Source organism: Rhincodon typus, chromosome 41 (assembly GCF_021869965.1).
Source record: "Rhincodon typus isolate 14 chromosome 41, sRhiTyp1.1, whole genome shotgun sequence".
Lineage (NCBI taxonomy): Eukaryota > Metazoa > Chordata > Chondrichthyes > Orectolobiformes > Rhincodontidae > Rhincodon > Rhincodon typus.
Window position 1 is genome coordinate 5,760,051 of NC_063372.1, and position 27,561 is coordinate 5,787,611.

General features: G+C 40.2%; 1 protein-coding gene across 2 annotated transcripts in view; it reads right to left on the reverse strand.

Annotated features, from left to right (window-relative positions):
- Positions 1–22,659, reverse strand: part of pmela (premelanosome protein a) — a 37,205-nt gene extending 14,546 nt beyond the window's left edge. For both annotated transcript variants that reach the window (XM_048618980.1, XM_048618979.1), the window contains exons 1-5: positions 22,561–22,659; positions 12,740–12,874; positions 11,106–11,252; positions 4,788–4,928; positions 4,013–4,174 (exon numbers count right to left, since the gene is read on the reverse strand). In XM_048618980.1, coding sequence (XP_048474937.1) covers positions 4,013–4,174; positions 4,788–4,928; positions 11,106–11,252; positions 12,740–12,874; positions 22,561–22,642 — 667 coding nt within the window. In that variant the 5' untranslated portion in view covers positions 22,643–22,659. The remainder of the gene's footprint in view (positions 1–4,012; positions 4,175–4,787; positions 4,929–11,105; positions 11,253–12,739; positions 12,875–22,560) is intronic.
- Positions 22,660–27,561: the final 4,902 nt, after the last annotated feature.

Sequence of the window (27,561 nt, forward strand, 5' to 3'; positions counted from 1 at the left end):
AAAACACTAATATCTAACCACCAGTTTTAGAAAGCCGCAAGAATATCTGGTTTCCAATCAATATTATCTCAGATTCATCTTAGGAACTTCATGAAAAGATTTTACATGAAAACCACACTTAAAACAAGTCACACTGACTCAAAATTCACTGGATGCTAAGAACATAATTGTACACTCTCACCTCTGGTTAATTAAATTTAGAAGAGGGAAGATAAGATTTCATTTATTTATTCAGATTTATTTCATCATCTCCCACCCAGAGTAAAATACAAGTGATATACTCAGAGAAAGGAGATTCTTTGTGAAGAATTCTCATTATCATTGTCAAGGGGCTTAATATTTGGGGTTCCAGTATACAATTTGGTCAACTCTCCTGTTGGAAATGTAAAAGCTGATTTTCAATTACCAGCACAGTTAAGGTTTTTGGCAGCATTGCTGGATTAGCCAGCAGCATCATAAATTGACTACCCACAGTTTTCCACCACTTTGTTTGCAGAATATTTCATAATGGACAATTTAGCTTTGGCCTTTTGCGGGGAACAAGTATAATTCGGGAAACTGAAAATCCAGCCAGTGGATATAAATAATGATATGGACATTTAACAGTAAGTAGCTGTTTAGGTGGACAGCTTCAAGGTGGATTTCAGATGTTGATTAGCCTTGTCCAAGATTGAAGATGAGAAGAGAGATAAAGTGATTGGCATAAATTAAATGAAAGGAAGCAGAATCCCACAGGCTGATAGGTTATGACAGTCACCTTGTATAACTGGTTTGCAAGTGTGCTCAATTTATAAATCTACCACAATTGTCTGCTATGTGTTTTCTAAAGGAAACAGTTCAAAGATCAAAGTGGGGTCTTGGGCATATGTATGTTTCACAATTAGCTCCTCTTAACGTAGTTTAGTTAGATAATGGAGCAGAGCAAAATACTCTACAAACAGCCTTTTTTTTATAAATGACCTTATGTGACATTGGTACAAGAGTAATGCCACAGATGGGATGGGAACCAGCTGGCAATATTTTATTGTTCTGAAATTGAATTCTTAAATTTAAGTAAATAATTGCATTCCTATACTGCTGTGTTTGCTCTTGCTTCTAAAATTCTATTTTCTAATCCAGTTCCTAGTTTGAATTAGCTGATTAACTAGAATATTAATTCTCAGTCAAGCAGGAGAGTAGGCAGCATTATACACGATTGTTATTTGCAGTCAGCTTATCAGTAATACAAGAAACCTTTTATTCATTCTGAGTACAGTATCAAAACCCTTTCACACAAAGTGATGTTTCAATTGATCTTTGTTTGAAGAAAGGTGCATCCTGATTTAACTCCTGAATGATGTGGCTTTATAAAATTACGCCCCCACCCCGACCTCTGTTTCTCAGTGTCTGCCCTGTCGAATCCCTTTTATCGTTTTAGTGACCTCAATTAGATCACCCCTAAATCTTCTGAACTGAAGGTCTGTCCTCAAAATTTAACTTTTAAGCCTTTTGTTCGGTTGAATCTGCAAGTCATTAAGTATGATGAAAACTTGAGACAACAGTACAGGTCCCTGGGGAAACATCACATCAAACCAATTCCCTTTATTGCTTATTCTGCCTCCTAACTTGCAGCCAATTGCTTATGTTTTACAAAGTTACTGACATTTTTGTGCGCATTTATTGAATCATTTATTAATGACTTCCATATGTCAATAGAAGAAACATCCAATAACACTCCCCTACCTACCATAATAATGACCTCCTCAACAAATTCATTTAGTTAGACAGAGATTACATATCCTTGACAAATCTAGAAGGTTCTGAGTTTAAAAACAAAGTTAGCAGTCAGGTAGTACCTGTGTAGACAGAGAAACAGAGTTGACATTTCATGGCTGTAGCCTTTCATCAGAAAAATTTGGAGATGGAATAGGTTTTGAACAAGGGGTCAGTGGGAGAAGCACAAAAGGAAGGTCAGTGATAGGGTGGAAGACAGGAGATAATGAATGACAGAAATGTTAGTCCTAATAGAAACGGAGGCAGGATAAGAAAAAATACAAAAGAAACAAAATGTGCTTACAGTAGGTGCGAGGCTGCCTGAAAGAAAAAGAAACAAAACAGAGAAAAGGAAACAAAATATCCCTGTATTGTAGGGACAAGTATTTACAGTCTGAAATTGTCAGCAGTCAGCTGATGTTGCGGCAAGAAGGTTGTAAAATGCCTATTTGAGAGATAATCATCTTGCTCCTCAAGCTCATGTTGACCCTCACTGAAAGTAGGTCAGGGATCAAAATGAGCGATGCTGCTTCCAAGTTGGCCTCCTCTACATTGACTAGGCCAACTTTAAAATTGGGTGAAAGTTTTGCAGAACACCTCCATTTGTCAGCAAGCATGATTCCAAGCTTCTGGTGACCTGTTAGTTTAATTTTCCACCTTGCCCTCACACTGATGTCTCTGTCCTTGGCCTGCTGCACTGTTCCAGTGAGGATCAATGCGAGCTCAAAGAACAACACCAGCACCTCATCTTTCAATTAAGCACATTACAGTCAAAGTTGAGCTCAACAATTTCGGACCAATTTCACTGTCCCATTTTGTTTCTTTTTTTTTTTTTCTCATCCTGCCTCTGATTAGGACTAACATTTCTGTCATCAATCTCTTCTGTCTTCCAACCTATCACTGACCTTCCTTTTGTGCTTCTCCCACTCACCCCTTGTTCAAAACCTATTACATCTCCAACTTCTTCCCAGTTCCGATAAAAGGTTACTGACGTGAAATGTTAACTTTCGTTTCTCTGTCCACGCAGGTGCTGCCTAAACGCCCTAGTCTTTTCCAGCATTTTCTATTTTTCTTTCAGATTTCCAACATCTACAATATTCTGCTTTTCCTTCACAAATTCATACTGAGTCTCTTTGATCAGATTATACTGGTCCAAATGCTCAATCACTCTGTCTTTAGTGATGGATTCCAGTAAGTTCCCTACAACTGACAGGTCTAAAGTTATTTGGTTTCTCGCTCCCTCTTTAAGTGATGGAGCCTCATTCATTATTTTCCAGTCCTAGAAGCACAATTCCTGGACAAACAGCACATTACTAAATTATAAGTAACAATTACAACTTTCATTGTTTTAATCTATTGACTCAAAACAATTAGCTCCTGGAGATTTACCTATGCCATTATTTTCTCTGTTCCCATTTTAAAACTTACATTCAATCCACCAGACTCATTCTCTTGACTAGGATCCCTTATACTGCTGGTATTTTGTTATCTTCCTTTACTGTGTAGTCAGATACAAAGTATTCAACCAAAGAACTTTCCATTTCTTTATTGCCTATTTTTACTGCCTGCAGCTATCTTTCAAGGGCCCATATTCCCCTTTATCATTATTTATTTTAATATATTTAAAACTTTTGCTGTTAGCTTTGATGTCCCTTGCAAGTTTTTTTTTAAACCTCGTTTATTTGTATCTCATTACATTCTCTGTATCCACATTGCTTTTTATAGATTTTGTACTTTTTTAAAAAAATATTGGTGGGTGGTGGACTTTATTGGCAAGGTCAGCATTTATTGCCTATTCCTAGTTTGTATTGAGAAGGAGATTATGGGCATTCCTAAATACCTTCAGTATATATGAAGACATTATCAATATGCTGTTAGGTCGGGTGTTGTAGAATGTTAATTCAGTGACAATGAACAAATGGCAATGTACGTCCAAATCAGGATGGTGTAAAATTTGGAGGATGCTTTAGGGTATGGATTCGGGGTTTGGTCTGCTAGATCTCTACTTGGCCTTTCTCCTACTTCATTTTTTGATCTTGGCCAGTTAACTACATAGAGAGCCTTTGCATTTTAGGGGTTTGCACTGGTATTGTAATGTACCAAATACTCTTCAAATACTTCCCACCAGCTATCTATATAAACCTCCATTACTGTGGCTGAAAGTGAATGTGTTTGTATTGAATTTCCAAAAGCTAACTTCCAAACAGAACTAAGCCACATACTTTGTCAAATAGTTTCAGAATCCAATCCAGTCTCTTACCAGTGATTGTAAACTGTGAATTAGCTTTTCCTATTGGAATGAATTTCTGGTGTCCACGATAATGATATACAGTTACCTCCATGGTGTAGGAACCTAATGGGACATCTGTTGTGTCAACAACTGCCAAAGATGAGGGCCCATCCACAACCTGCTGGTACTTCCCTGAATGAAAATTCAAAAACAAAAATTAGTATGCCAATTCCTCATGATATGCCATACATCATTTATCCAACCATCAATTTCAAAGTTATTGATCTGTTCGTTCTTCACATCTTACCAAAGAAAGTTTCAACAAGTATAAGCCTATGTATCCTTTTATTAGACTATTGAAAACCCATGAGAGTTTGTCTGAAACAGCTGAACATCTTCATAAACCATTGTGCCAGAATTGCATATCTTATTTCACATGTGATTGTATCTATTTTAGATCAATATATGTACCTGAAGACTGAATCACCTCAACAGCCTTGTTTTCTGTGATTTTTGAATACTTGCTAATCATTCCCAACTCATTCCTTCAAAATCATCTGTTATTTTTGTGTAATTTGCATTATTTCATGTTTTCTTTATCAAAAAGCATTTATGTAGTCAAATAGAGATCAGCCTTGTGATCAACTAAAAATCCTGCAATAAATCATCTAACCTCTGTTTCACTGCATGATATATGTACAGAGTTTATTTCAAATGTCCAGCCTTCTTTACTGTCTTGTATTTTACAGAAATGGAGATCTTGGATAATTTCTTCTTAAAAAGCCAAGTTAAATCATTCTTATACCTAGTGTTTGCCACACAAAGATAAATTTAGATCCTTTCTTCTTTGCAATTCTTGGAAAGGGCCTTCCATCTGGAAACTTCTCATCACCGTTCTGCCATGTATTATTAGGATACACTGACTCACCAGCAGTTATTTGCGTACCTGTAGAATACACACAGGAAAATACTCATTCCTCACACATAAGACAGCACTAAAAATGATGCATTCATGCAATTAATGGGATTTTCCAATCAGCACTCCCATTGAACACAAGGAATACATGGCAGGAAACTTTGAAAAATCCAGGCTGGATGTGCAAACTGTTTTTTTTAAAACAGAAAATCACGAGCTGGGAAGGGGATAAAATTTCCTCATGCATTCCTCATGTGCACCAAGAACACTGAAGTAGAAAATCCTAGCTACTTGAACTGAGTTGATAAGAATTGTATCCACACCATATTAGCCATGAAATCCTTGAAGCTGGAATTCAGTCCTTAGTGTCTTTAGAGATATTTTTTGGCAGATAGCTTTCTTGACAAATACAATACAAATTTATACAAATAAAACACAACCTTCATGGCCAGCAACTAAATAACACATGACATTTTGCTCCCAATGTTTGTCCATATAACCCTTCTACCAATAATTCACTTCCCATTTACTTGGTGAGTAAAATCTTTAAAGTAACTAACACATAGAAAAGGCAATTGGAATTTTGAAGGGTGAGCTTCAGATAATTTTAAATTTAAAAGGTAGACTCACACCTTCAAATTGGGCTATTTTACAGCTGTATTGTGTACGTTTGTTCTGATTTCTGGAGAGATTTAGAAAAGGCTGAAGTATCCAAAGTCAAAATTTGGAACAATAAAATTTAAAGCAAATATGAACAGGAATAAGATATTCAGTCCCTTGAACCATTAGTTCATGGCTGGACTGTTACCCATCTTGATTCCATATCCTTTAGTAACCCTTACATAACAGATCTATAAATCTCAGTTTTAATATTTTCAAGTGGCCCTAACCTAATCAGCTTTCTCAGGGAGAGGGTTTCCCAGATTTCCACAACTCTTTCTGTGGAAAAGTGCTTGCGAACATCACCCTTGACTAGCCTGGCTCTGATTCTCTCTGTCTGTTTATCTTACTTGAAGTAACTTAAATACCTCAATTTGATCTAGGTTTGCCAACTATCCTGGAATGGCCAGGATGGATGATTTGTGATCACAGGCAGCACCATGATATGGGTCATTTATGTTACAGCTATGTTACTGTTACAACACTCTCAGAGATCATGAATGGCACTGCTCCCTGTTGCCCCCCTTCCAGTGGCCATTCCTCAGACCAAGTCGTACATCAGTATAGAGAGAGAGGGGGAGAGAGAGAGAGAGAGGTGGCGAACAATGAGCCACCCAAAGCCCACCCGGCCAGGAGGTAAAGTTACAAAAGGAGTGAGCGATTAAGCCAATGGCATCTGCCTGAATTTATTCCTACCTGCCTTGAAAATTCATTTCATCATGCCCTGGAAAATTCTACCACTGCAGCTCCTAAAAAGCTTCAGAGGCTCCTGTGCAGACCCTGACTGGAAGCACAAGTCCCCTGAGATTCTGCGACTTGAGGTAAAGAGGGAGTGCTTCTTCTAGCTTCCTTCTTTTTGCTGCTGGGCTAGAAATATTGCATTGATAAGGCCTAAAATCTAAACTCAAAGATTTCACCAGAGACGTGAGCCAAAGTAGTTTGGTTACAGACAGCTAGCCTAAATAGTTCGAGTAGCTATTAACAGTTCAAAAAGACCACTGAAAAGAATGGATAGCTTTATTGTGCACAGGTTTGGGAATGACAGGTCAAAGGTCAATCAACGACCTCATCATGTTTAAAAAAGAAGTCTCTCAAGATACCTTCACTTTGAGTTGGCAACACTAGTTAGATTACCCCTCAATCTCTTATACATTGGAAAATACAAGCCTGGAGCACGCAACTTCTCTTCATCATTTAACCCTTTCACCTTATTATGATTCTGGTGACTGCACCTCAGTCTTCCTTCCCATCAACAACCTACAACCCAAGATTGTTGACAATTGGTTGATATACTGTTGTTTACATTTTGATCTCTAACAATTTTTAAACATGGGAATTTCCTGTACTTCGGGTCTCACCACTTCATTTTCTACACAAGAGAACATGGGCCAAGTCGGTGCAATCTATCTTCATATAGTCATACAGCACACAAACAGACCCTTCAGACCAACTCATCCGCACCATCAGGCATCCCAATCTGATCTAGTCCCAGCAGCATCAGAGGAGCAGGAAGGCTGATGTTTCGGGCCTAGACCCTTCTTCAGAAATGGGGGAGGGGAAGGGGATTCTGAAATAAATAGGGAGAGAGAGGGAGGCGGATAGAAGATGGATAGAGGAGAAGATAGGTGGAGAGAAGACAGACAGGTCAAAGAGGCGGGGATGGAGCCAGTAAAGGTGAGTGTATGTGGGGAGTTAGGGAGGGGATAGGTCAGTCCAGGGAGGACGGACAGGTCAAGGGGGCGGGATGAGGTTAGTAGGTAGGAGATGGGGGTGGGGCTTGAGGTGGGAGGAGGGGATAGGTGGGAGGAAGGACAGGTTAGGGAGGCGGGGACGAGCTGGGCTGGTTTTGGGATGCGGTAGGGGGAGGGGAGATTTTGAAGCTTGTGAAGTCCACATTGATACCATTGGGCTGCAGGGTTCCCAAGTGGAATATGAGTTGCTGTTCCTGCAACCTTCGGGTGGCATCGTTGTGGCACTGCAGGAGGCCCAGGATGGACATGTCATCTGCGGAATGGGAGGGGTAGTTGAAATGGTTTGCGACTGGGAGGTGCAGTTGTTTAGAGCGAACCGAGCGTAAGGTGTTCTGCAAAGCGGTCCCCAAGCCTCCGCTTGGTTTCCCCAATGTAGAGGAGGCCACAACGGGAACAGCAGATACAGTATACCACATTAGCAGATGTGCAGTCTTCCTGAAACGTCAGCCTTCCTGCTCCTCTGATGCTGCTTGGCCTGCTGTGTTCATCCAGCTCTACACCTTGTTATCTCAGATTCTCCAACATCTGCAGTTCCTACTATCTCTGATCTAGTCTCATTTGTCAGCATTTGGCCCATATCCCTCTACACCCTTCCTATTCATATACCCATCCAGATGCCTTTTAAATATTGTAATTGTACCCACCTCCACCACCTCCTCTGGCAGCTTGTTCCATATATGCACCACTCTCTGCGCGAAAAGATTACCCCTCAGGTGCTTTGTAAGTCTTTTGTCTCTCACCTTAAACCTATGCCTTCTAGTTATGGACTCCTCCACCTTAGGAAAAAGACTTTGGCTATTCAACCCATCCATGCCCCTGATGATTTTATAAACCTCTATAAGGTCACCCCTCAGCCTCCAACGCTCCAGGGAAAAAAGCCCAAACCTATTCAGCCTCACCCTTTAACTCAAACTCTCCAGTCCTGGCAACATCCTTGTAAGTCTTTTCTGTACCCTCTCAAGTTTAACAACATCCTCCCTATAGCAGGGAGACCAGAACCGAACACAGTATTCTAAAAGTGTCTTCACCAATGTCCTCTATAGCTGCAACATAACATCCCAACTCCTATACTCAGTGTCATTATCAATGAAGGCAAGCGTACCAAATGCCTACTTCACCACCCTGTCTACCTGTGACTCCACTTTCGAGGAAATGTACATTTGCACACCTAGGTCTCTTTGTTCGGCAAAATTCCACAAGGCCCTACCATTAACTGTATAAGTCCTGCCCTGGTTTGCCTTACCAAAATGCAACACCTCACATTTATCTAAATTAAACTCCAGCTGCCACTTTTCGGCCCATTGGCCCATCTGATCAAGGTCCCGTTGTACTCTGAAGTAACCTTCTTCGCTGTCCACTATACCTCCCATTTTGGTGTCATCTGCAAACTTACTAATGATACCTACTACATTCACATCAAACCATTTATATAAATGACAAAAAGCAGTGGACCCAGCACCAATCCTTGGTCACAGGTCTCCCGTCCAAAAACAAACCCTCTACCACCACCCTCTGCCTCCTACCATCAAGTCAATTTTGTATCCAGTTTTTATCTTCCCTTGGATCCCATGTGATCTAACCTGACTAACCCATCTACCATGCAGAACCTTGTTGAACACTTGCTGAAGCCCATATAGACAACATGATTCGCTCTGCCTTCATCAATCTTCCTTGTTACCTCTTCAAAAAACTCAATCAAGTTCGCGAGATACAATTTCCCTTGCACAAAGCCATGTTGACTATCCCTAATCAGTCCTTGCCTTTTCAAATGCATGTAAATCCTGTCCCTCAGAATTCCCTCCAACAACTTACTCACCACTGACATCAGGCTCACTGGTCTATAGTTCCCTGGTTTTTCCTTACAGCCTTTCTTAAATAGTGGCACCACATTAGCCACCTTCCACTGTTCTGGCACCTTACCCATGGTTATCAATGATACAAATATCTCAGCAAGGGGCCCAGCAATCTCTTTCCTAGCTTCCCACAGAGTTCTGGGAAACACCCGATCACATTACCTTTATGTGTTTTAAGATCTCCAGCACCACCTCTTCTGTAATATGAATTCTTTTCAAGACATTATTATTTATTTCCCCAAGTTCCCTAGCTTCTGTGTCCTTCTCCACAGTAAATACTGACGCAAAATATTTGTTTAGTGTCTCACCCATCTCCTGCAATTCCACACATAGACAGCCTTGTTAATCTTTAAGGGGCCCTATTCTCTCCCAAGTTACTCTTTTGCCTGTAATGTACTTATAGAATCTCTTTGGATTATCCTTAACTCTATTTGCCAAAGCTATCTCGTGTGGCCTTTTTGCCCTCCTGATTTCCCTCTTGATTATACTCCTACTGCCCTTATATTCTTCTAGGGATTCACTTGATCCCAGCTGTCTATACTCCTTTTTCTTGACCAAAGCCTCAATTTCTCTAGTCATCCAGCATTCCCTACACCTACCAGCCTTGCCCTTCACAGTAACAGGAACATACTGTCTCTGAACTCTCATTATCTCATTCTTAAAGGCCTCCCACTTCCCAACTGTCCCTTTATTTGCAAATAGCCTGCCCCAATCAACTTTTGAAAGTTTCTGTCTAATACTGTCAAAATTGGCCCTACTCCAATTTAGAACTTTAACTTTTTGATCAGTTCTACCCTTTTCCATAATTATTTTAAAACTAATAGAATTATGGTCCCTTGCCCCAAAGTTCTCCCCCACTGACACCTCAGTCACTTGACCTGCCTTATTTCCTAACAGAAGGTCAGGTTTTGCTCCTTCTCCAGTAGGTACATCCACATATTGAATAAGAGTTTTCTTTTACACACTTAACAAATTCCTCTCCATCCAACACTCTGATAGTCCCAGTCTGTATTTGAAAAGTTAAAATCCTCTACCATTACAACCCTATTTTTCTTACATATATCGGAGATCTCCTTACAAATTTGTTTCTCAATGTCCCAATGACTACTGGGGGGCCTGTAATACAATCCCAACAAGGTGATCATCCCTTTCTTACTTTTAAGTTCCACCCAAATAACTTCACTGGATGATCTCCCATGAGTATCCTCCCTAAATACAGCCATAATGTTCTCCCTAAACAAAAATGCCACTCACCCTACTCTCTTGTCACCTTTTCTATCCTTCCTATAACATCTAAATCCTGGAACATTAAGCTGTCCATCCCTGAGCCACGTTTCTATAATAGCTATGATATTCCAGTCCCATGTTCCCGACCACGTACTACGTTCATCTGCCTTATCTGTCAGGCCTCTTGCATTGAGGTAAATGCAATGTCATTTATCAGTCTTACCTCGTTCTCTGCCAAGCTCTTGTCTGCCTTGACTATTAGACTTGCTCTCCTTTATCTATCAGACCAGCCTCAGATTTATCTCTTTTCTTACAAACACATTGGATCCCATCCCCTACCCCCTCTTACCAGTTTAAAGCCTCCCGAGTAGCACTAGCAAATTTCCCTGCAAGGATATTGGTCTCCTTCCAATTCAGGTGGAACCCATGCCTCTTCGACAGGTCATTTCTACCCCTGAAGAGATTGCAATGGCCCACAAATGTGAATTCTTGCCCCCTGCATCAGCTCGTCAGCCACATTCATCTGGTCTATCCTCCTATTCCTACTCTCACAAGCACATGGCACCGGTAATAGCCCAGATATTACTACTCTTGAGGACCTACTAATTTAAGTCAAAATATTATTCTGACTAGCTAAACCATTCCAAATCCTGTCTTTGTTTGATATGCTGCTGGCTGTTATCAGCTATTTATTGAGTGAAAGATCACTATCTTACCATTCAAAGTACAGTTTTCAGTCCAAATAATGTCACCATCAACCTGGACAGTCTGATTCTGAGGGAATTTCAAGTTAATGTAGAATGTGGCTTTAGCACCAGTTAAGGTGGGAGCATCGTTGTTAACTTCAAGTGAAATTGGTCCACCTGTGAAAAAGGAGAAAATCTAAGTGTGCAGCATTTAAACATGTAGGTTATTTTTAGGCAAGCCCGTGAGTTGTCCACAGACCTTGGCTACTTGTCCTTAGAACAACAAGAGCTGTATTCCGAGTTACTAATGGAAGACTTGCAATTGTTCAAGGAATTTTAACTAAATATCAGTGTCCATCTGCTTCAAACTAACATAGCGACTGTACGTGGGTTAGGTTCAACATCTCGTTGTTGAAATATTTCAAATTGATCTTGGAATTGTTTGCATACTTGCAAATGAACTTATTTTCCAGTTATTTATTAAAAGCAACAATAGATGCTCTTTTTGCACAGATCCCCAAATCTATTCCTCTGATGCATAAAAACTTAGATAAGGGAAGATGTTCCAGCCACAGGATACGTTTTGGAATGCCTGCACCAAAGAAACTTGGCAGTAGTAGTAAAACAAACATATAAATTTTCCAGGGATCTACTGCATATTAAATATAATGTGTAGTGTGAGGAATCCAAAGCTACTCAACCAATAGGTAGTACTGTCAATATAATGTTACATGTCAAGTAGAGAATGTGAGACACCAACAGTGGCCACAAACAAACTCCTAAACCTCTGGCAATGCAGGCATCTACTTCTTATTTATTTTCATGTTTCTTATTCACTGGCTTGCCTTTTTTGAAATTTGCACACCAGGAAGTCGGGAAATGGCTATTTTTAATGTTGTTATCTCATTGGTCGAACTCTAAATCAGAACACCAAGATCGATTAGTGTGAACAACATGAGATATCAACAACTTGCATATATATAACATGATGAAATGTCCCAAAACACTTCACGGGAACATTATCAGACCAACCCTGACACCAAACCAACAAGGAATATTAGGAGAGACAACTAAAACTGTGATCAAAGAAGTAGCGTCTTGTAACTGAAGAGATAAAGGGACAGGGATGGTTGGAGAGGGTATTCCAGAGTTTAGGCCTAAAGAGCTGATGGCATGGCCATCAATTATGGGATTAAGGAAGTGAAGGATCCACAAGAGCTCAGAATTGTAGGAATACAGAGTTCTTAAGAGGATTATAGGGCTAGAAACATTGACAGAGACGGGAAGGAGTGAGCACAAAGGAAAGGGAATGTCCATGAACAAGGAACAAATTTCAATTGGGCAGAGAAGATGCAGTCAATCAATGGGGTGTTGTGGACAGAAAATAGGGAATGTAAAAGGAGAAGTTAAGTGAAATTGAGAGATTGTGTTCTGCAGAATGGCTTTCCTATCATACTAATAAAGCTTTGCTGGACTTAGGTTTGAGGCTGTTGTGCAATAAAATTACAAAGATCATCTAGGTCCCGTAAAGAGTGAATAATTCATTAAATTCTGATGTGCTCAGGCCAGCTTCACTAAGTATTCTACTATTTACTAATTTTCACAAATCAGTCCAATGCTGACAGAATCAGAACATGTAATGTAGTCCAATCTCACATTCTCACCTTTCCAACAGTCATGCCACCTTGAGTCCCCAGTCTTCCAAATGGGATAAAGGTCAGAATTCCAGGATTTGTAACCAGTTGACTGTCTAGGAGAAAAGTTCTCTTTGTTCCTTCTGTGTCCGCCATTAGGAGACCCTGTTAAAAGACCAAACCACAAAAAGCTATTAAAAGCACAGTATTCTATTCTGCTCTACTTTACAATTTATCTTAGAGGAAACTATCAAGGTCCATTTTGTTTGCCTTCTACATTTACTGGTAGTCATATGATCGAACAATAATGGAATTGTTGACTAATGATACCAATTGATCTCAATTAGTTTATAACAAACCTGGACAAGAGGCAAGGAAAACCTTTCCGAGATTCATCCACCCTAAAATATTGCTTAATTGACCGAAGGTTAATTTTAATTTGAAATTATGCTAAATTAGCAAATATTTTTAGCTTGATTGTTTTCATCTTTTCCATTTTCTTTTTCGTTTCATTCATTTAGTTCTAAGGACATTAGTTCTCACAGTTTATGCTTTTAGGTATTTTTTGCCTGAAGAAACATCAGGCTGTTTGAGGCATGTGATAGATTTCATCTCTACACATTGTGATATAGCGAGATCCCTGCTGAGAACATCCACATCACATGCCTCCCAAAATCTTCATCTGATCTCGTTCATGTGATGGTCAGCTGAGGAACCTAATCCTGTTTGTTGAAGGGATGTTAGTGAGGGCCTGAAGCCTTTTGTTTTAAACTTTCATGCAATTATACTTCACATTTAGCCATATTCTATAGTGCCAGAGCATAGGTTCAAAGAAAACTGTTATTGTCCACAATCGCTGCAAAGTCTGGTTGGTTTCAAGCTTGTTCCATGCTCTACATCATTGTTTTCCGTGCTGGGGCTGAATACACAGAATACAGCTTACACATTTAATTAAGCCATTGACACTTGTATTTTCCAGGTCTCCTGTAACAGTTTGTTAGACAAAATGCTATCAAAATCACTCCAACCTGAGGTCACTCCAGTGATATGAAGGAGCCAAATCCTTTGTTCAGTAAGTAAACTGAACTATTAGAAAGTATCAACAGGCAAAAAACACCCACAGTTTCTGGAAGTGAACTTCTGTGAACTGCAGGAACCCCAGAAAAATTACAGAAATGCAATTTTTCTGAGATTTTCACAAGTGAGAGAAGCTGGTAGAAGTGCCAGAAAGTTTCTTTTTGGGGTGAACGTTGCCCCATTTTGCACACATTTAAGACATTACACATACATGAAAGGTCCATAACCATGATGACAAGCTGGCTTGGTTAGGCATATATAGGCATGTCCCTCATTTGCCAAATAAGATCACCAGCCATCTGGCTTAGCACCACTTAGTGAAAAGCATTTTTACACTTTGTTAAGGCCTTGCTTTGAGCCAACAAGGGGAGATTTTATGCACAATTCTACACTCTTGGGCTGTCAATAAATATTTAACAGTAGATAACATTGAGCGCAACAAAAAGAAAATGTGTAAATGTGTGTAAGCAGAGAAGTTTTCTTTTTCCACTCCATAGGTGCACTGGCTTGTGCCAGATCTTTTGTGGTGACAGTAGATGGAGAAGAAGTACATCAAATATATGATTTGCACTAGGACCTCCCACTGGTAGCAGGTCTACTGTTGGTGCCAGCTTAGTTCACTAGTTAGCCCTCTTCCCTCTGAGTTAGTGTGTAGTAGTTTCAAGATCCACTTCAACTTGAAATTTGACATGTGAGTACAGTGCTCTGTTTTAAAAGATGCATTCTTTCAGTTAACACATTAAACTCAGACTCTGCCGGTATAGAACATTTTATGTACTATAACAACAATAACCCAACTATTAATGTCAAACTCCTGCTGTCTGTGTTCCTTATTCCATCTTCAATCACCACAAAAAAAACTTCACCTTGTCTATCTCTGACTCCTTCCTTCCCTTCCTTGACATCTCTGTTTCCATTTCTGGGGCTAGGCTGGCCACCAATATCCACTACAAACCAAATGACTCCCACAGTTACATTGACTATACATCCTCACACCCTGCTTCCTGCAAAGACTCCATCCCATTCTCCCAGTTCCTCCATCTCTGTCGCATATGTTCAGATGAGGCCAACTTTGACAAGGGAGCCACTGAAATTCCACCTTCTTCCTCAACTGAGGATTCCCCAGCACCGTTGTCGACAGGGCCCTCAACCGGGTCCGACGCATCTCCCGCACTTCCGCCCTCAACCCCTCTCTTCCCTCCCGCAACAGCGATAGGGTTCCCCTTATCCTCACCTACCATCCCACCAGCATCCCCATCCAGAAGATCATCAGGCGCCATTTCTGCCACCTCCAGCAAGATACCACCACAAGACACACATTCCCTCCCCTCCCTTGTCAGCCTTCCACAAGGACTGTTTCCTCCAGGACACCCTGGTCCACTCCTCCTTCACTCCCAGCACCCTCCGACAGCCTCATGGCACCTTCCCCTGCAACTGCAGAAGGTGCAACACCTGTCCATTTACTTCCTCCCTACTCGGTATCCAAGGGCCCAGGCACATCTTCGAGGCGAAGCAACACTTCACCTGCACTTACCACAATCTAGTCTACTGCATTTGCTGCTCAATATGATCTCCTCTACATTGGGGAAATGAAGCATAGACTGGGTGACCGCTCCGCAGAACACCTATGTTCTGTGCAAAAAAGACCCTGAGCTTCCAGTTGCCTGCCACCATGTTCCCTAGCCAACATCTCTGTCTCAGGCTTGCTGCAGTGCTCCAGCGAAGCTCAGCACAAACTTGTAGAACAACACCTCATTTTCTGCTTGGGAACTCTAAAGCCTTCTGGACTCAATATCGAGTTCAACAATTTTAGAGCTTGAGGCACCTTCTCCCATGTCCTTGTCCTTACCCCAACCCTAACACACCACGCCTTGTTATCACATGGTCTACTATTACACACAACCCATTGTTGGCCACAAATAGTCACCATTAGTAACATTCAGTCTCCTGGGCTGACCGTTATCCACTCCTTTGTCTGTCCAACTGTTCTTCTCTCTCTTTGGGCTCTATCTCTGCCTATTGTTTACTCCTTACCTCCTGCCCCCACCCTATCTTCTGCATAAAAACCAACCTATTCCTAGCTACCATCAGTTCTGAGGAAGGGTTACTGGACCTGAAACATTAACTCTGATTTCTGTCCACAGATACTGCCAGACCTGCTGAGCTTTTCCAGCTATTTCTGTTTTTGTTTGTGACAAAAAAAGCGTATTCATCTCATTCCTTTTGTGGACTACAAATTGCTTCATTTACCTGTGTAACAACCCTTCAAAAGTGAATCATTAACTGTGAAGTACCTCAGGGCACCCTAAGAATGTGAAAGGTGCTTTATAAATGCATGATCTTTATACTATTCCACCAAAGTGTAAACAGCAGGCAACCAAAGTTGGAAAATAATGCACATCAATTCCTGCAGTCCAGCTGGGGTTCACAATATTTTTGTTCTAACATGACTGAACTCCGAAGGAGGAGGAATGAAGGATAGCTGGCTGTGTGGAAATATAGGTGACTGACTGATGACAGTGTACATTCTCTTGTACCCCAGCAGGCAATAGATACATTCTGTATTTCATGATGTGGACGTGCTGGTATTGGACTGGGGTGGACAAGGTCAAAAATCACACGACACCAAGTTATAGTCCAACAGGATTATTTGAAGACACAAGCTTTCGGAGTCTCACTCCTTCCTCAGGTGTCACTGAGAGAGGTAGCATCAGACACAAAATTTACAAGTAAAAGATCAAAAAGTCATAGAACTGATATGGTGTTGAACAAATCTAAGATGGCTGTTAAACTTTCAATCAGTTAGAAAGGATTAGTGTGCAAATTACCAAATTTCTTTCAAGTCACTGCACCGAGATTCCCTCAGTTCAGTTCCCTCAGTGTACCAGAGGTGACATCCCAGGTCAGACAATGCATTTTAGGTGTGAGGCCATGTTTAGAATCTGGCTGTATATCAACTTGGAGTCAGACTGGTTTTATTTCCAAAGTAGGAATTTATAAAATGGCTCATTGTCTACAAATTGTGCGTTTTTTTGAACAAAATAGAATGTATCTGCAATTACAAATCTGCAAATGCAAATTCACCCCATAGATTTATATGTGCGTATGCGAGGGGGAGAGAGAAAGTGTGTGTGTGTATGTGGGAGGGAGAAGGAGAGAGAGTGTGTGTGGCGGAGGTGGTGGGGGGGGAAAGAGAGAGAGATAGTGGTGGACTTTGGGAAACACAACAACTCAGAGTTGCTGAGCAGAGGCTGATAGCCAAATTCGGTTCCCATGAGGAAGGCCTCAACCGGCATCTTGGGTTCATGTCACACTACAGGTGACCCCACCACACTGTACACTCTCTCCCACACACACACACACACACTTTCTCTCTCCCCCTCACGTACACACATATAAATCTATGGGGTGAATTTGCATTTGCAGATTTGTAATTGCAGATACATTCTATTTTGTTCAAAAAAACGCACAATTTGTAGACAATGAGCCATTTTATAAATTCCTACTTTGGAAATAAAACCAGTCTGACTCCAAGTTGATATACAGCCAGATTCTAAACATGGCCTCACACCTAAAATGCATTGTCTGACCTGGGATGTCACCTCTGGTAAACTGAGGGAACTGAACTGAGGGAATCTGGAGGCAGTGACTTGAAAGAAATTTGGTAATTTGCACACTAATCCTTTCTAACTGATTAAAGGTTTAACAGCCATCTTAGGTTTGTTCAACACCACATCAGTTCTATGACACAAAAAAGAAGTTGCTGGAAAAGCTCAGCAAGTCTGGCAGCATCTGTGAAGGGAAAATCAGAGTTAACGTTTCAGGTCCAGTGACACTTCCTCAGAACTCACACATCAGTTCTATGACCCTTTGATCTTTTGCTTATAAATTCTGTATCTGATGCTACCCCTCTCAGTGACAGCTGAAGAAGGAGTGAGACTCCAAAAGCTTGTGTCTTCAAATAACCCTGGTGGACTATAACCTGGTGTCATGTGATTTTTCACATTGTACATATCAGTGTCCCTAGTAAGCCAACATTTGGGATGAGAAGGAAAAGAATACCTATAACATCATCTGTGACCGCAAAGTGCTTCACAGGAAAGGAGATAGTTTTGAAGTATAGTCATGGCCGTAACTTTATATTCATGCACAGCAAGCTACCACAAACAACAATAAAATAAGTTACCAGATAATTAATTCTTAGAAGTGTAGATTGAAGGATAATCTTTGGCACGTCATCGTGTTAGGGAGTATTGCTGCTCTGCAATCAGTTCGGTTTTTGTTTTACTTAGTCATAACTTTAAGTCTCTAAGCCATTTTCACAGGTGGTTTTAAGGTATTTCAGCTGGAAGTCTCTAAATCTGCATCGGTAACATAGCTGGCCTGTTGACAAAACTGAATTATTTTGGTCACCTGTATCTAAAATTTTGAACTCAATGTTTTAAAAGTGACAACAGGGCTATTTCAGTAAGGAATGAGAAAGATGTTTAGATTTAACTGATCACACATCAACTGAATGTGACTTTGATATTGTTTACTGTCCCCTTAAAAACGATATATCTTTCTGTACCTCCAAAAGAAGGGATATTAGAGGCACTTGACTAAATATGGACTTTCATTCCCATTACATTTTTCGAGAAAGTTCTGAAGACTGTCCGCACCTTTCTAATATGTGCTGATGTCAGCTTATTCTTTGTACACATTTCTAATGTGCTAATGGTAGTTTCTGACACTGTATCCAATTATCACTTCACTTTTCATTGCAATGAGTTCCCTCTTTCGAAAAAACTATTAAAGGCAGCAGCAGTATTGCAAACTTGCAAGATACTTTGTATGATTAATTAATTAAATCCAAACTATTTGTTTCTTTAACTCTTTAAAGGTCAGTATTTCTGGAGATACATTGAATGAAAGTGGGGTCTCCCAAATTACTTAAAATTCACAGCCAAGTGAGGCACTGAGATTCATACAAATGAGGTCTCAGATTACATCCCTGTTGAGTAATCTGATTTCAACCAGGATGGCAATAGGCACGCTACAAGCCTCCGTGATCCTGGAGGTGTTCTCTGGCAGTATCTGAAGAGACAGAAACAGAGTCAACGTCTCAAGTCCACACTAGAGGGAGTCCATACCAGACTTGGAATGTTAACTCTCTCTACAGATGTTGCCAGACTTGCTGAGTTTCTTCAACACATTGCTTTTTATTTCATTTTTCCAGCACCTGTTGTGTTTTGTGTTTACTGGAGGTGGTCTTCTCTCATCTAGCAATGTTTGTGGGCATCGATAGAGGGCAGATTGAATTTAACTCTGATTTATCTCACTCACCACACCCTCCCCACTCCCTCCTCAAAATCCCTGCAAAATACTCTCGCATTTAACAATTGACATTTGAGTTGGTTGCAGGCTGTTGTCAGTGCCTCTTGAAACTGACCCAGAAAGATCCCTGTACCTTCAGAAGAGGGAAGAAAATCGAGAAGAGGCAGAGATGAAAACAGATTAACCGTCAAAGACTATGGAGGGACAAAGAGCAGGACAGAGGGAGAAAAAGGGAAAGAGAGGGGAAAGGAGAGTGTAAAAGGATGAGCAAGGGGTGAGGGGCAGGGTGGGAACGTGAAAAAAGAATGGGGAGAATGAGAGGAAGAAGGGAGACAAAAAGATGTGAGAAAAGTCGGGAGAATGGAGGGAAAGGAAGGATCAAAAAGAACAGAATCAAGAAAAAATAGAGACCAAGCAGAATGGTAGGAGGCTAAAAATGGGTCAAGAGGGAAAAGAGGAAAAAAGAAACAAGACAGACAGGACAAGAAAATGACTCACACTCTCTCTCTCTCTCTCTCTTTCTCTCCACACAGTCTTTAATAATTCCACAGTACAAAGGACAACTAGATATTGGACTAAATGAACTTAGAGTGACTTTAACGCTCCTTGTGGACACAGAAATTACCTTAACACTAACCACAGCAGAGCAGCAAATCATTGACATCAGAAAGATTCCCTTTGATGGTATTTAGTGAAATACTCAACAGTTTTTTTGGTACAAGTATTTATGACTTCACTACAAGTAGTAAATAGAGGAAATAACATTGTGTTAACACCAAAACCAGGAGAAACAAAACCTGTGCCTTACCATACTTTCGTACACAGTATTGGGATTGCATTAATCTACAGAATAAGACAAAGAAATCTTGCGATTAAACATAAGAAAGCAAATATGTAGCATCAAGCTTTTTATTCAGTGTCAATAATCCATTTGCTTTCTTGTTCTTTTTTATCCCAGATCAAGCCATTTGATGCTTTACGACTGAGACCTTTTTCTAAGAAACTTTATCTCGCAGGGAAGTCTTTTCATTTTGGCGGTTGCCTCCGTGGTCCTGATGTGAAGGGCTAAGTTAGTCAGCTAGTCCTTTTTGACAAAGTAACAGGCTTGCTACATCTAACTGAATGTAGCATGTTTCCTACTGCGACCAAAAAGCAAACTGTACTGGAGAAAAGGAAAGTCAGAAACTTTCATTAGTTTAACCGACATAGTAGCACAAACATCTGACTTGTAAAAGGTTAGATTTACTGTGATCCCTTGATATTTCCTGCAATACAGCAGTAAGTAGACTTTAAAACTACTTAGTTATCTGTGAAGTGTTTTGCGATGTCCTTAGGGCATAAGACATAGGAGCAGAAGTAGGCCATTTGGCCCATTGAGTCTGCACCACTAATCAACGAGATCATGGCTAATCTGATAATTGTCAACTCCATTTTCCTGCCTTTTCCTATAAACCCTTGATTACCTTACTGATTAAAATTCTGTCCAACTTCAGCTTTAAATATATTGAAACAGCCCTTGGTGGTAAAGAAATCCACAGATTCACAACCCTCTGAGAGAAGAAATTCCTCCTCATCTTGGTCTTAAATATGTGACCCCTCACTCTGAGATGATGCCCTCTGATCCTAGACTCTCCCACAAGGGGAAACAACCTCTCCGCATCCACCCTGTCAAGTCCGATAAGAATCTGGTATGTTTCAATAAGGTCACCTCTCATTTTTCTGAACTCTAATAGGCACAAGCCCAACCTACATTACTTTTCCTTATAAGACAGTCCCTCCATACCTGCTATCAGCCTGGTGAACTGTCTCTGTACTGCCTCCAATGCCAATACATCTTTCCTTAGATAAGGTACCCAAAACAGTTTACAATATTCCAGCTGTGGTCTGACTAGTGCCTTGTATAGTTTTAGCAAAACCTCCCTATTTGTATACTCCATTCCCTTTGGAATAAAGGCCAACATTCCATTTGCCTTCCCTATCACCCACTGAACTCGGATGTTAGCTGCTTGTGATTCATGGACAATGACTCCCAAATCCCGGAACAAAAACTGAGAAAGAACTGAGAAAGGTTCATGGACCTGAAAGGTTACCTCTGTTTTTTTCTCCACAGATGCTGCCAGACCTGCTGAGCTTTTCCAGCACCTTTGTTTTTGTTCCTGATTTACAGCATCCGCAGTTCTTTCGGTTTTTATTGACTCCCAAATCCCTCTGTGCTGTACCTTACTGAAGTCTTTTTCCATTTAAATGTTATTCAGCTCCATTATTTTTCAATGCCAAAGTGCATAACCTCACATTTTCCCACATTATATTCCAGCTGGCAGGATTTTGCCCACTCACTTAATCTGTCTATGTCCCTGTGCGGACTCTTTATGTCATCCTCACCCCTGCCTTCCCACCGATTTTTGTGTCATTTGCGAATTTGGCAACTTTTTAAATGTGGGGTGGAATACCAGAGTTGAGGGTCTGGACAGTTAACAGTACAGCTATTAATTATTAGGACAGGCATGTGGGGGAAACACAAAGTTGTAGGAGTGTTGGATAAGGTTAGAGTGTTGGGAGAGGTGAGACCACAGAGGGATGAAAAGCAGAATATAAATCTTTCTCTGTCACAGACTGACAATATGGGTTTGAACAAACACATCATTCAGTTTGTTTTAGCCCTGCTAGTTTTATTTCTTGGCATTTTAAAATACTGGCAAACAATTTTTTACTAAATTGTGATGGCTCATAAGAAATAGGATTTTCTATCAGCCAATGGCATTGGAGGGTGAATATCATCCTTAGTTAGTGGTCGCGGAAGAGACTTAGCTAATGAATTCTAAGCCTTGGGACCACAAGTCTAAAGTTGGGGAAAGCTATATTTAGCAATTAAGTGTCATCTGATCTGTAGCTAATTTACACTGGAGCAATTCAACTGACTGCAGCAGCTCGAACTGTGAAACTAACAGTTTAAATAAGGTACAGTACCAACACCTCCAAGCTGTTAAAAACGCTGCTTTGTATGAAACCTGCCAAAACATATTGCAAGTCTAGTGACAATCATATAACAGGTGGGAGGAACATCCCGAGCTGAAAAAAAACGTCATAATAATATCAGTAATCATTTAAATCCTAAAAGCGTCCTTAAACCACCTAGGATATGTAAAAAAAAAGTATATTCCAATTCTGTTTTGGAAAAAATACAATATTTATGCATATTATATTTATTTTTCTGAATAAACATTTTCCCTCTTGTATTGAAAAGAACCTGCCTTGTAATTATTTATTAGACCTGAAAACAGATTTCACTCAGCAATGTGGAAGTGTTCTACTGCCTCAGAGGAAAACAGGAGTTTTAGAATTCCCCAACATCACACAATTAGCAATACCAATAGTAATATCCTTTACTGCAGAAGCTATAACATGTTGCACTGTTAAATGTGAAAAATATTAATTCTATTTAAGCACATTAAACTTACAGCTGGCAACCATAGGAGCAGCACAAATGATAAAAATCAAGAGCAACTGCAAATCGCTCCACATCTTTTCTTTCCTCTTCATTTCGCAAACTTCAGAGACGAAGAGATCAAATCTTATATGGAAGCTACTTTTAAGTAAGGCAAAACCATCAAATGAATGTAAAGCCAGCCTACTTGTGACATCATTGAAGCAAACTACAACAAATTTAACCTTTTGAGAGCTGATGGATAAATACTTTGGTACCGAATACTTGTCTCCAGGCATGGTCATTTTAAGCTTGCCTTTAAGAGATGTGATTTCATCCAGATCGCACATTGTCAATCATTTTTCACTATATGCTACACAGCTTCGGTCATCCTATAACATTCCTGGAGGTTAATAATATGAAGTTATAGCAATTTTGTGTTCTTGTGCAGGTTTAGTTTTTGTTTGTCCTCTTTTCTCTGAATTCTATTCACTTTGTCTATCACTGTTCCACTCTTTTCCTTCTCTTTCTCTTTGATTCTGTCTCACTTTTTCTGTCTGCATTGTTCTCTCACTTTCTGTATTTCATAGAACTATTGAGGTTGACAATGCAGAAAGAGGCCATTTGGCCCATTGTGTCTAGCTGTTTGGTAAAGCAATACAAAACTAAACCCATTGTCCTCTTCTGGAGATCAGGAGAAAAAGGGCATTTGAGAGAGATGATAATCAGGATGGTGGCAAAGAAGAGGGTGGAAATTGTCACGGTGCGATCAGGAGGCAGGGAACAGCGTCAGGTTGGGAGAAGAGCAATGGTTAGCAGCAGTTTGCTGTTTTAGCAGGCTGGTCCTTGTCCTCCCAGCTTCATTGTTCATGACATCTGATAGTATAGTCTTATGTATTCCTTACTGTAAAAATCAAGACCATGCTTGATTCTGTGTTGATTTTTTTAATAATTAATTTAGTTAATACACACAGTCAGTGTGCACAAAGTTGGTACTACATAGCCAATACACTCAAGGTTAGCACACACAAGGTGACCACATGCACAGGATAAGTCCAGGCAGAAATATGTTTCATGATGCTGTGTGATAAGTGTGTTTATTTTGAAAGCTGCAAAGAACACTCAGTCCTTGCAGGATCTAAGAACTTGCAATGTGCAAAATGCTGATTTGTTCATCTTTACAGGCACTGAAGCTTAGTAGCAAATTTGGAGACTTGGGTTTACAGCTGCTTTTGTGTTCCTGATTCCCCAAGTTAACAGTTTTTTTTCCCTTGGGGAAAAACAGACTGAAGGACAAACACTTCCTAATAGCCAGTGAAAGAAAAGTTGAAGGGAAAGACATTAAGGGTCCCGAGGTATGCACCTCGTCATGTGGTTCAAAGTGACAATGACAGAGACTTAAGAATGTAGACCCTCTCAGTGTATGGCCCAAAATACCAGGAGTAAAACAGATTTTACGTCAAACTAAAAAGAGCTTTTGCCAAATTATGTAAACAGGAAGATTCCAGGGTTAACCCCTCATCCCTGTCAACCTCGTTTGGACAGAGAAAAGTGTGCAAAATTTGTCAGCATCCCTGAACGATGGAAAGGAAAATCATTCAGTTCTTGCACCCGAGCCCTATTCAGTGACCCCTGCTGAAAAGTACCTATTTCTGAATGCAGGGTAGGTCTTGATTGGACTTGATTGCGATAATCCCATCTCTCTGTCTCTTCTTCTCATTGACTGATACCTATGATATCGGTTTGCAAATTAAAGCATGACACTGGAGAGAGCTAGTGAATGGCTGCTGCATTCTTTGGAACCACACCCAAATATGAGATAGGACCTTCAGGCAAGAAGTCAAAAATCACATGACACCAACACAACCCGAAGGGGCTGTGCTCTGAAAGCTTGTGATTTCAAATAAACCTGTTGGACTTGGTGTTGTGTGACTTTTGACTTTGTCCACCCCAGTCCAACACCGGCACCTCCACATCAGGAGAGAAGATGAATTGGATGGGGCATTGGAGGGAGGGGAAAATAAAGAAAAAAAATCAAAATATTTCATGTGAACTAAACAAGTCTTCTTTCACTGATTTAAGTGAATGTATCTATTCTGCTCAAAGATCAAGAGATGGGATAGCTCAGTTGCTTAATATTTGTTCTCTGAAGATACTTAAAAGAACATATACATTGGATGGAACTCTTGCCTCCGAGTGAGGAAGTGGGTGCAAAGAATTCAATGATATAGAGTCATAGAGTCATACAGCACGGAAACAGACCCTTTGGTTCAGCCAATCCATGCTGACCTAGTTCCCAAACTGAACTAGTCCTATCTGCCTGAGCTTGGCCCATATCCCTCCAAGCAATTCTTATTCATGTTATCTAAATGTCTTTAAAATGTTGTAACTGTACCCACACCCACCATTTTCTCTGGAAGTCCATTCCACACACAAACCAATTTCCGTGATTCAAATAAGTACGAGAGAGCTCTTCTGTTTTCATGGCCAACATTTATCCTTCAGCCAGTATCACTAAAATAATGATCTGGTCTGTGGGGCGCAAATTGGATGCTACATTTCTTAACATTACAATGGTAACCACAGGTGGAATTCTATGCCCTCCCCACTGGTGGGTTTGGTGGTGGAATGCCCCACCACCACCTTCCTGGCTCTATCTTGATTAAGTCTGGGGCTTGTGGGTGGCCTTCCTGCTCTGTTTCCAGTTGAGGCCCTTAAGCAGTCAATTAATGCTCAGTTAAGGGCCTCATGCCACAAGAGCTGGTATTAACTGAGCAGTGGGCAGGTGCTTCCCATGCAGGGAGGACAATAAGCAAACCTTGGAGTGTCTGTTTGTAGGCTCAGGAGCAAGGTTTCATTCAAAGTCATTTATTGAGGGACAGAACATCAAGAAGGGGGAATCCAGTGAGAACCACTCTATGCCCTCCCTGCAACCTCCAGCCTGTTCTTACAGTTCCAACACTTAGCCAAAAAACGTTTGCAGTTTTCACTTGCCATCTATGTACCAACCAAATTATGTGGGTAGTTTTTATACCTAACACTGTTCTCTTCCCCCCACTGACCGATGTAGAATTAATCCATCCACTTGTAAATGCAATTTGTTAGGCAGAAGGCTAAACAGGTTTATTACTGTGTCTCAAATAAACATTAATATCTTTAGGTACAAAGCTTCAAAGCTCCAATGCTTTTCTGAAGCATATCAAGTTGCTGGTTGAAATGTCCTTTCAAAACTCCATTAACCCACGCATAACCCAAGTGTCCACGTGTCTCCAATCATTCTTCCACAGTTTTTTTTAACAAAAATGGTTGGTTAAGAGTTTGAACCTCTCCTCCAGAAGCAGTTCTTTTGCTCTAAATGTAATGTTACTTGTGCTTTAATCATCCAACTCTGCTAACACAAAACGAACAGCATATCAGGAAGATTACAGCCTGTAAAAAGAATGCAAGACTTTTAACTAATGAAGTTGTGATTTGTACAGAAGACTAGCACATGTTTTCCAACCCTTTGGAAGCTTAGCTCCATTCAACATTTCCCTATCTTTTCCTGAACGCACAAACTAATTTGAAGGTTTTGCTAAGTTACTTCATATTTTGTTCAGATTTTTGACAAGACAAAAAGTAGTTTTGGCATCAAAAATTAAGAGGATTTTGGAGTCTAAATTGTTTCTTGGTACCTTTGGTAACAATTAAATTCAACATTTAGCAATACAATCATAACAATGCAAACACGCATTTTGAATCACCCTTTCCTACAGGCAGATTCAGTCATTTTAAGCTGTTCTAACATCAATGTAATCATTCTGTATTGTTTGAACTGCTTAACCTTTGTCTAAAGGTTTAGTTTCATATTCCTAATGATTGTGTGCCATCCTTTATTTAAATCTAATCAATACAAACACCTATTCACATATCAATTGTTAGCTCTTTGCTTACAGGGCTGACACAAACGGTGTAGCACCCAAACTTCCACAAGGAATATAAGGAAAAATATACTAAAACTGATTTTTCTTGCATCATATTAGGCATTAGTTCCCTGGATGCTGGTAACCCTCTGGTACTTGCCAAGTGGGCATTCTGCATATATGAGTCTAGGTAATGACTGTTAGCAAACTCTGATTGTTTTTTTCCTTCATTGACAGGATGTGGACGTCACTGGCTATTGCCAGCATTTATTGATTTAAGATGGTCACCAGTGTTGTCCTTATCAGTTGTTATGCATTCTTTCCAGCAGGTCACTGGTTAATGATCAGGTTTAGTTTAAGAGACTTTAGGAGGATAATTGAAACAAAATTTCCACAAGAATTCAATGAAAGGTCGCATCCAAACTTTAGTCTTTACAACTCTGCTGTACATTTCAGATATTTTCTCTTTTGAAAACCTTGAAAAATGATAAGGTTCGAGGTCAGTTAATGATGATAGTGAGTGCTTTATATATTCATAGGATATTTATCTGATCATTATCTGAACAGGGATTTAAAATAATTGGCTGATCTGATTGGTTTTATCAGCCACTAGTTCTGTTGTTCAAACAATCTAACTGGTTGAAAATCTCTAATCCTAGTGGGAAAATAAAGTTTTTTTCTTACAAAAAATCTGACATGCTGTCCTGTTCAAAATACTATCAACTGAAAAAGCTGATGATTGGCATGTATGTTGGAATTTCTTCTCGCTAGTCTAGCATACTGAGCAAGGCCACTTCTAAAATGTCCTTCTGTCACCACTACCGAGATCAAGTTAAATTAACACAGACAGAGTGTCATACCTGAGACCATCCTGGTCAAGGCTTCAGCAGCGTGTTCACAACTGAATCTTCAGGACATCAAGAAATCACTGTCTAATTCCATGCTCCAATGGAGAACCACAGTGGGAGGAAGCAGAGTGAAACAAATCATGGGTGAAAACCAGCAATTTTCTGCGTGCATCTTCACTGTGCATATGGAGTCAAATTTTGAATGGGAAATTAAAACACAAATAAAAAAACAGGGAAAATAAAGTGCTTTAAAAAAATGATGGGAAGACAATATGACATGATTTC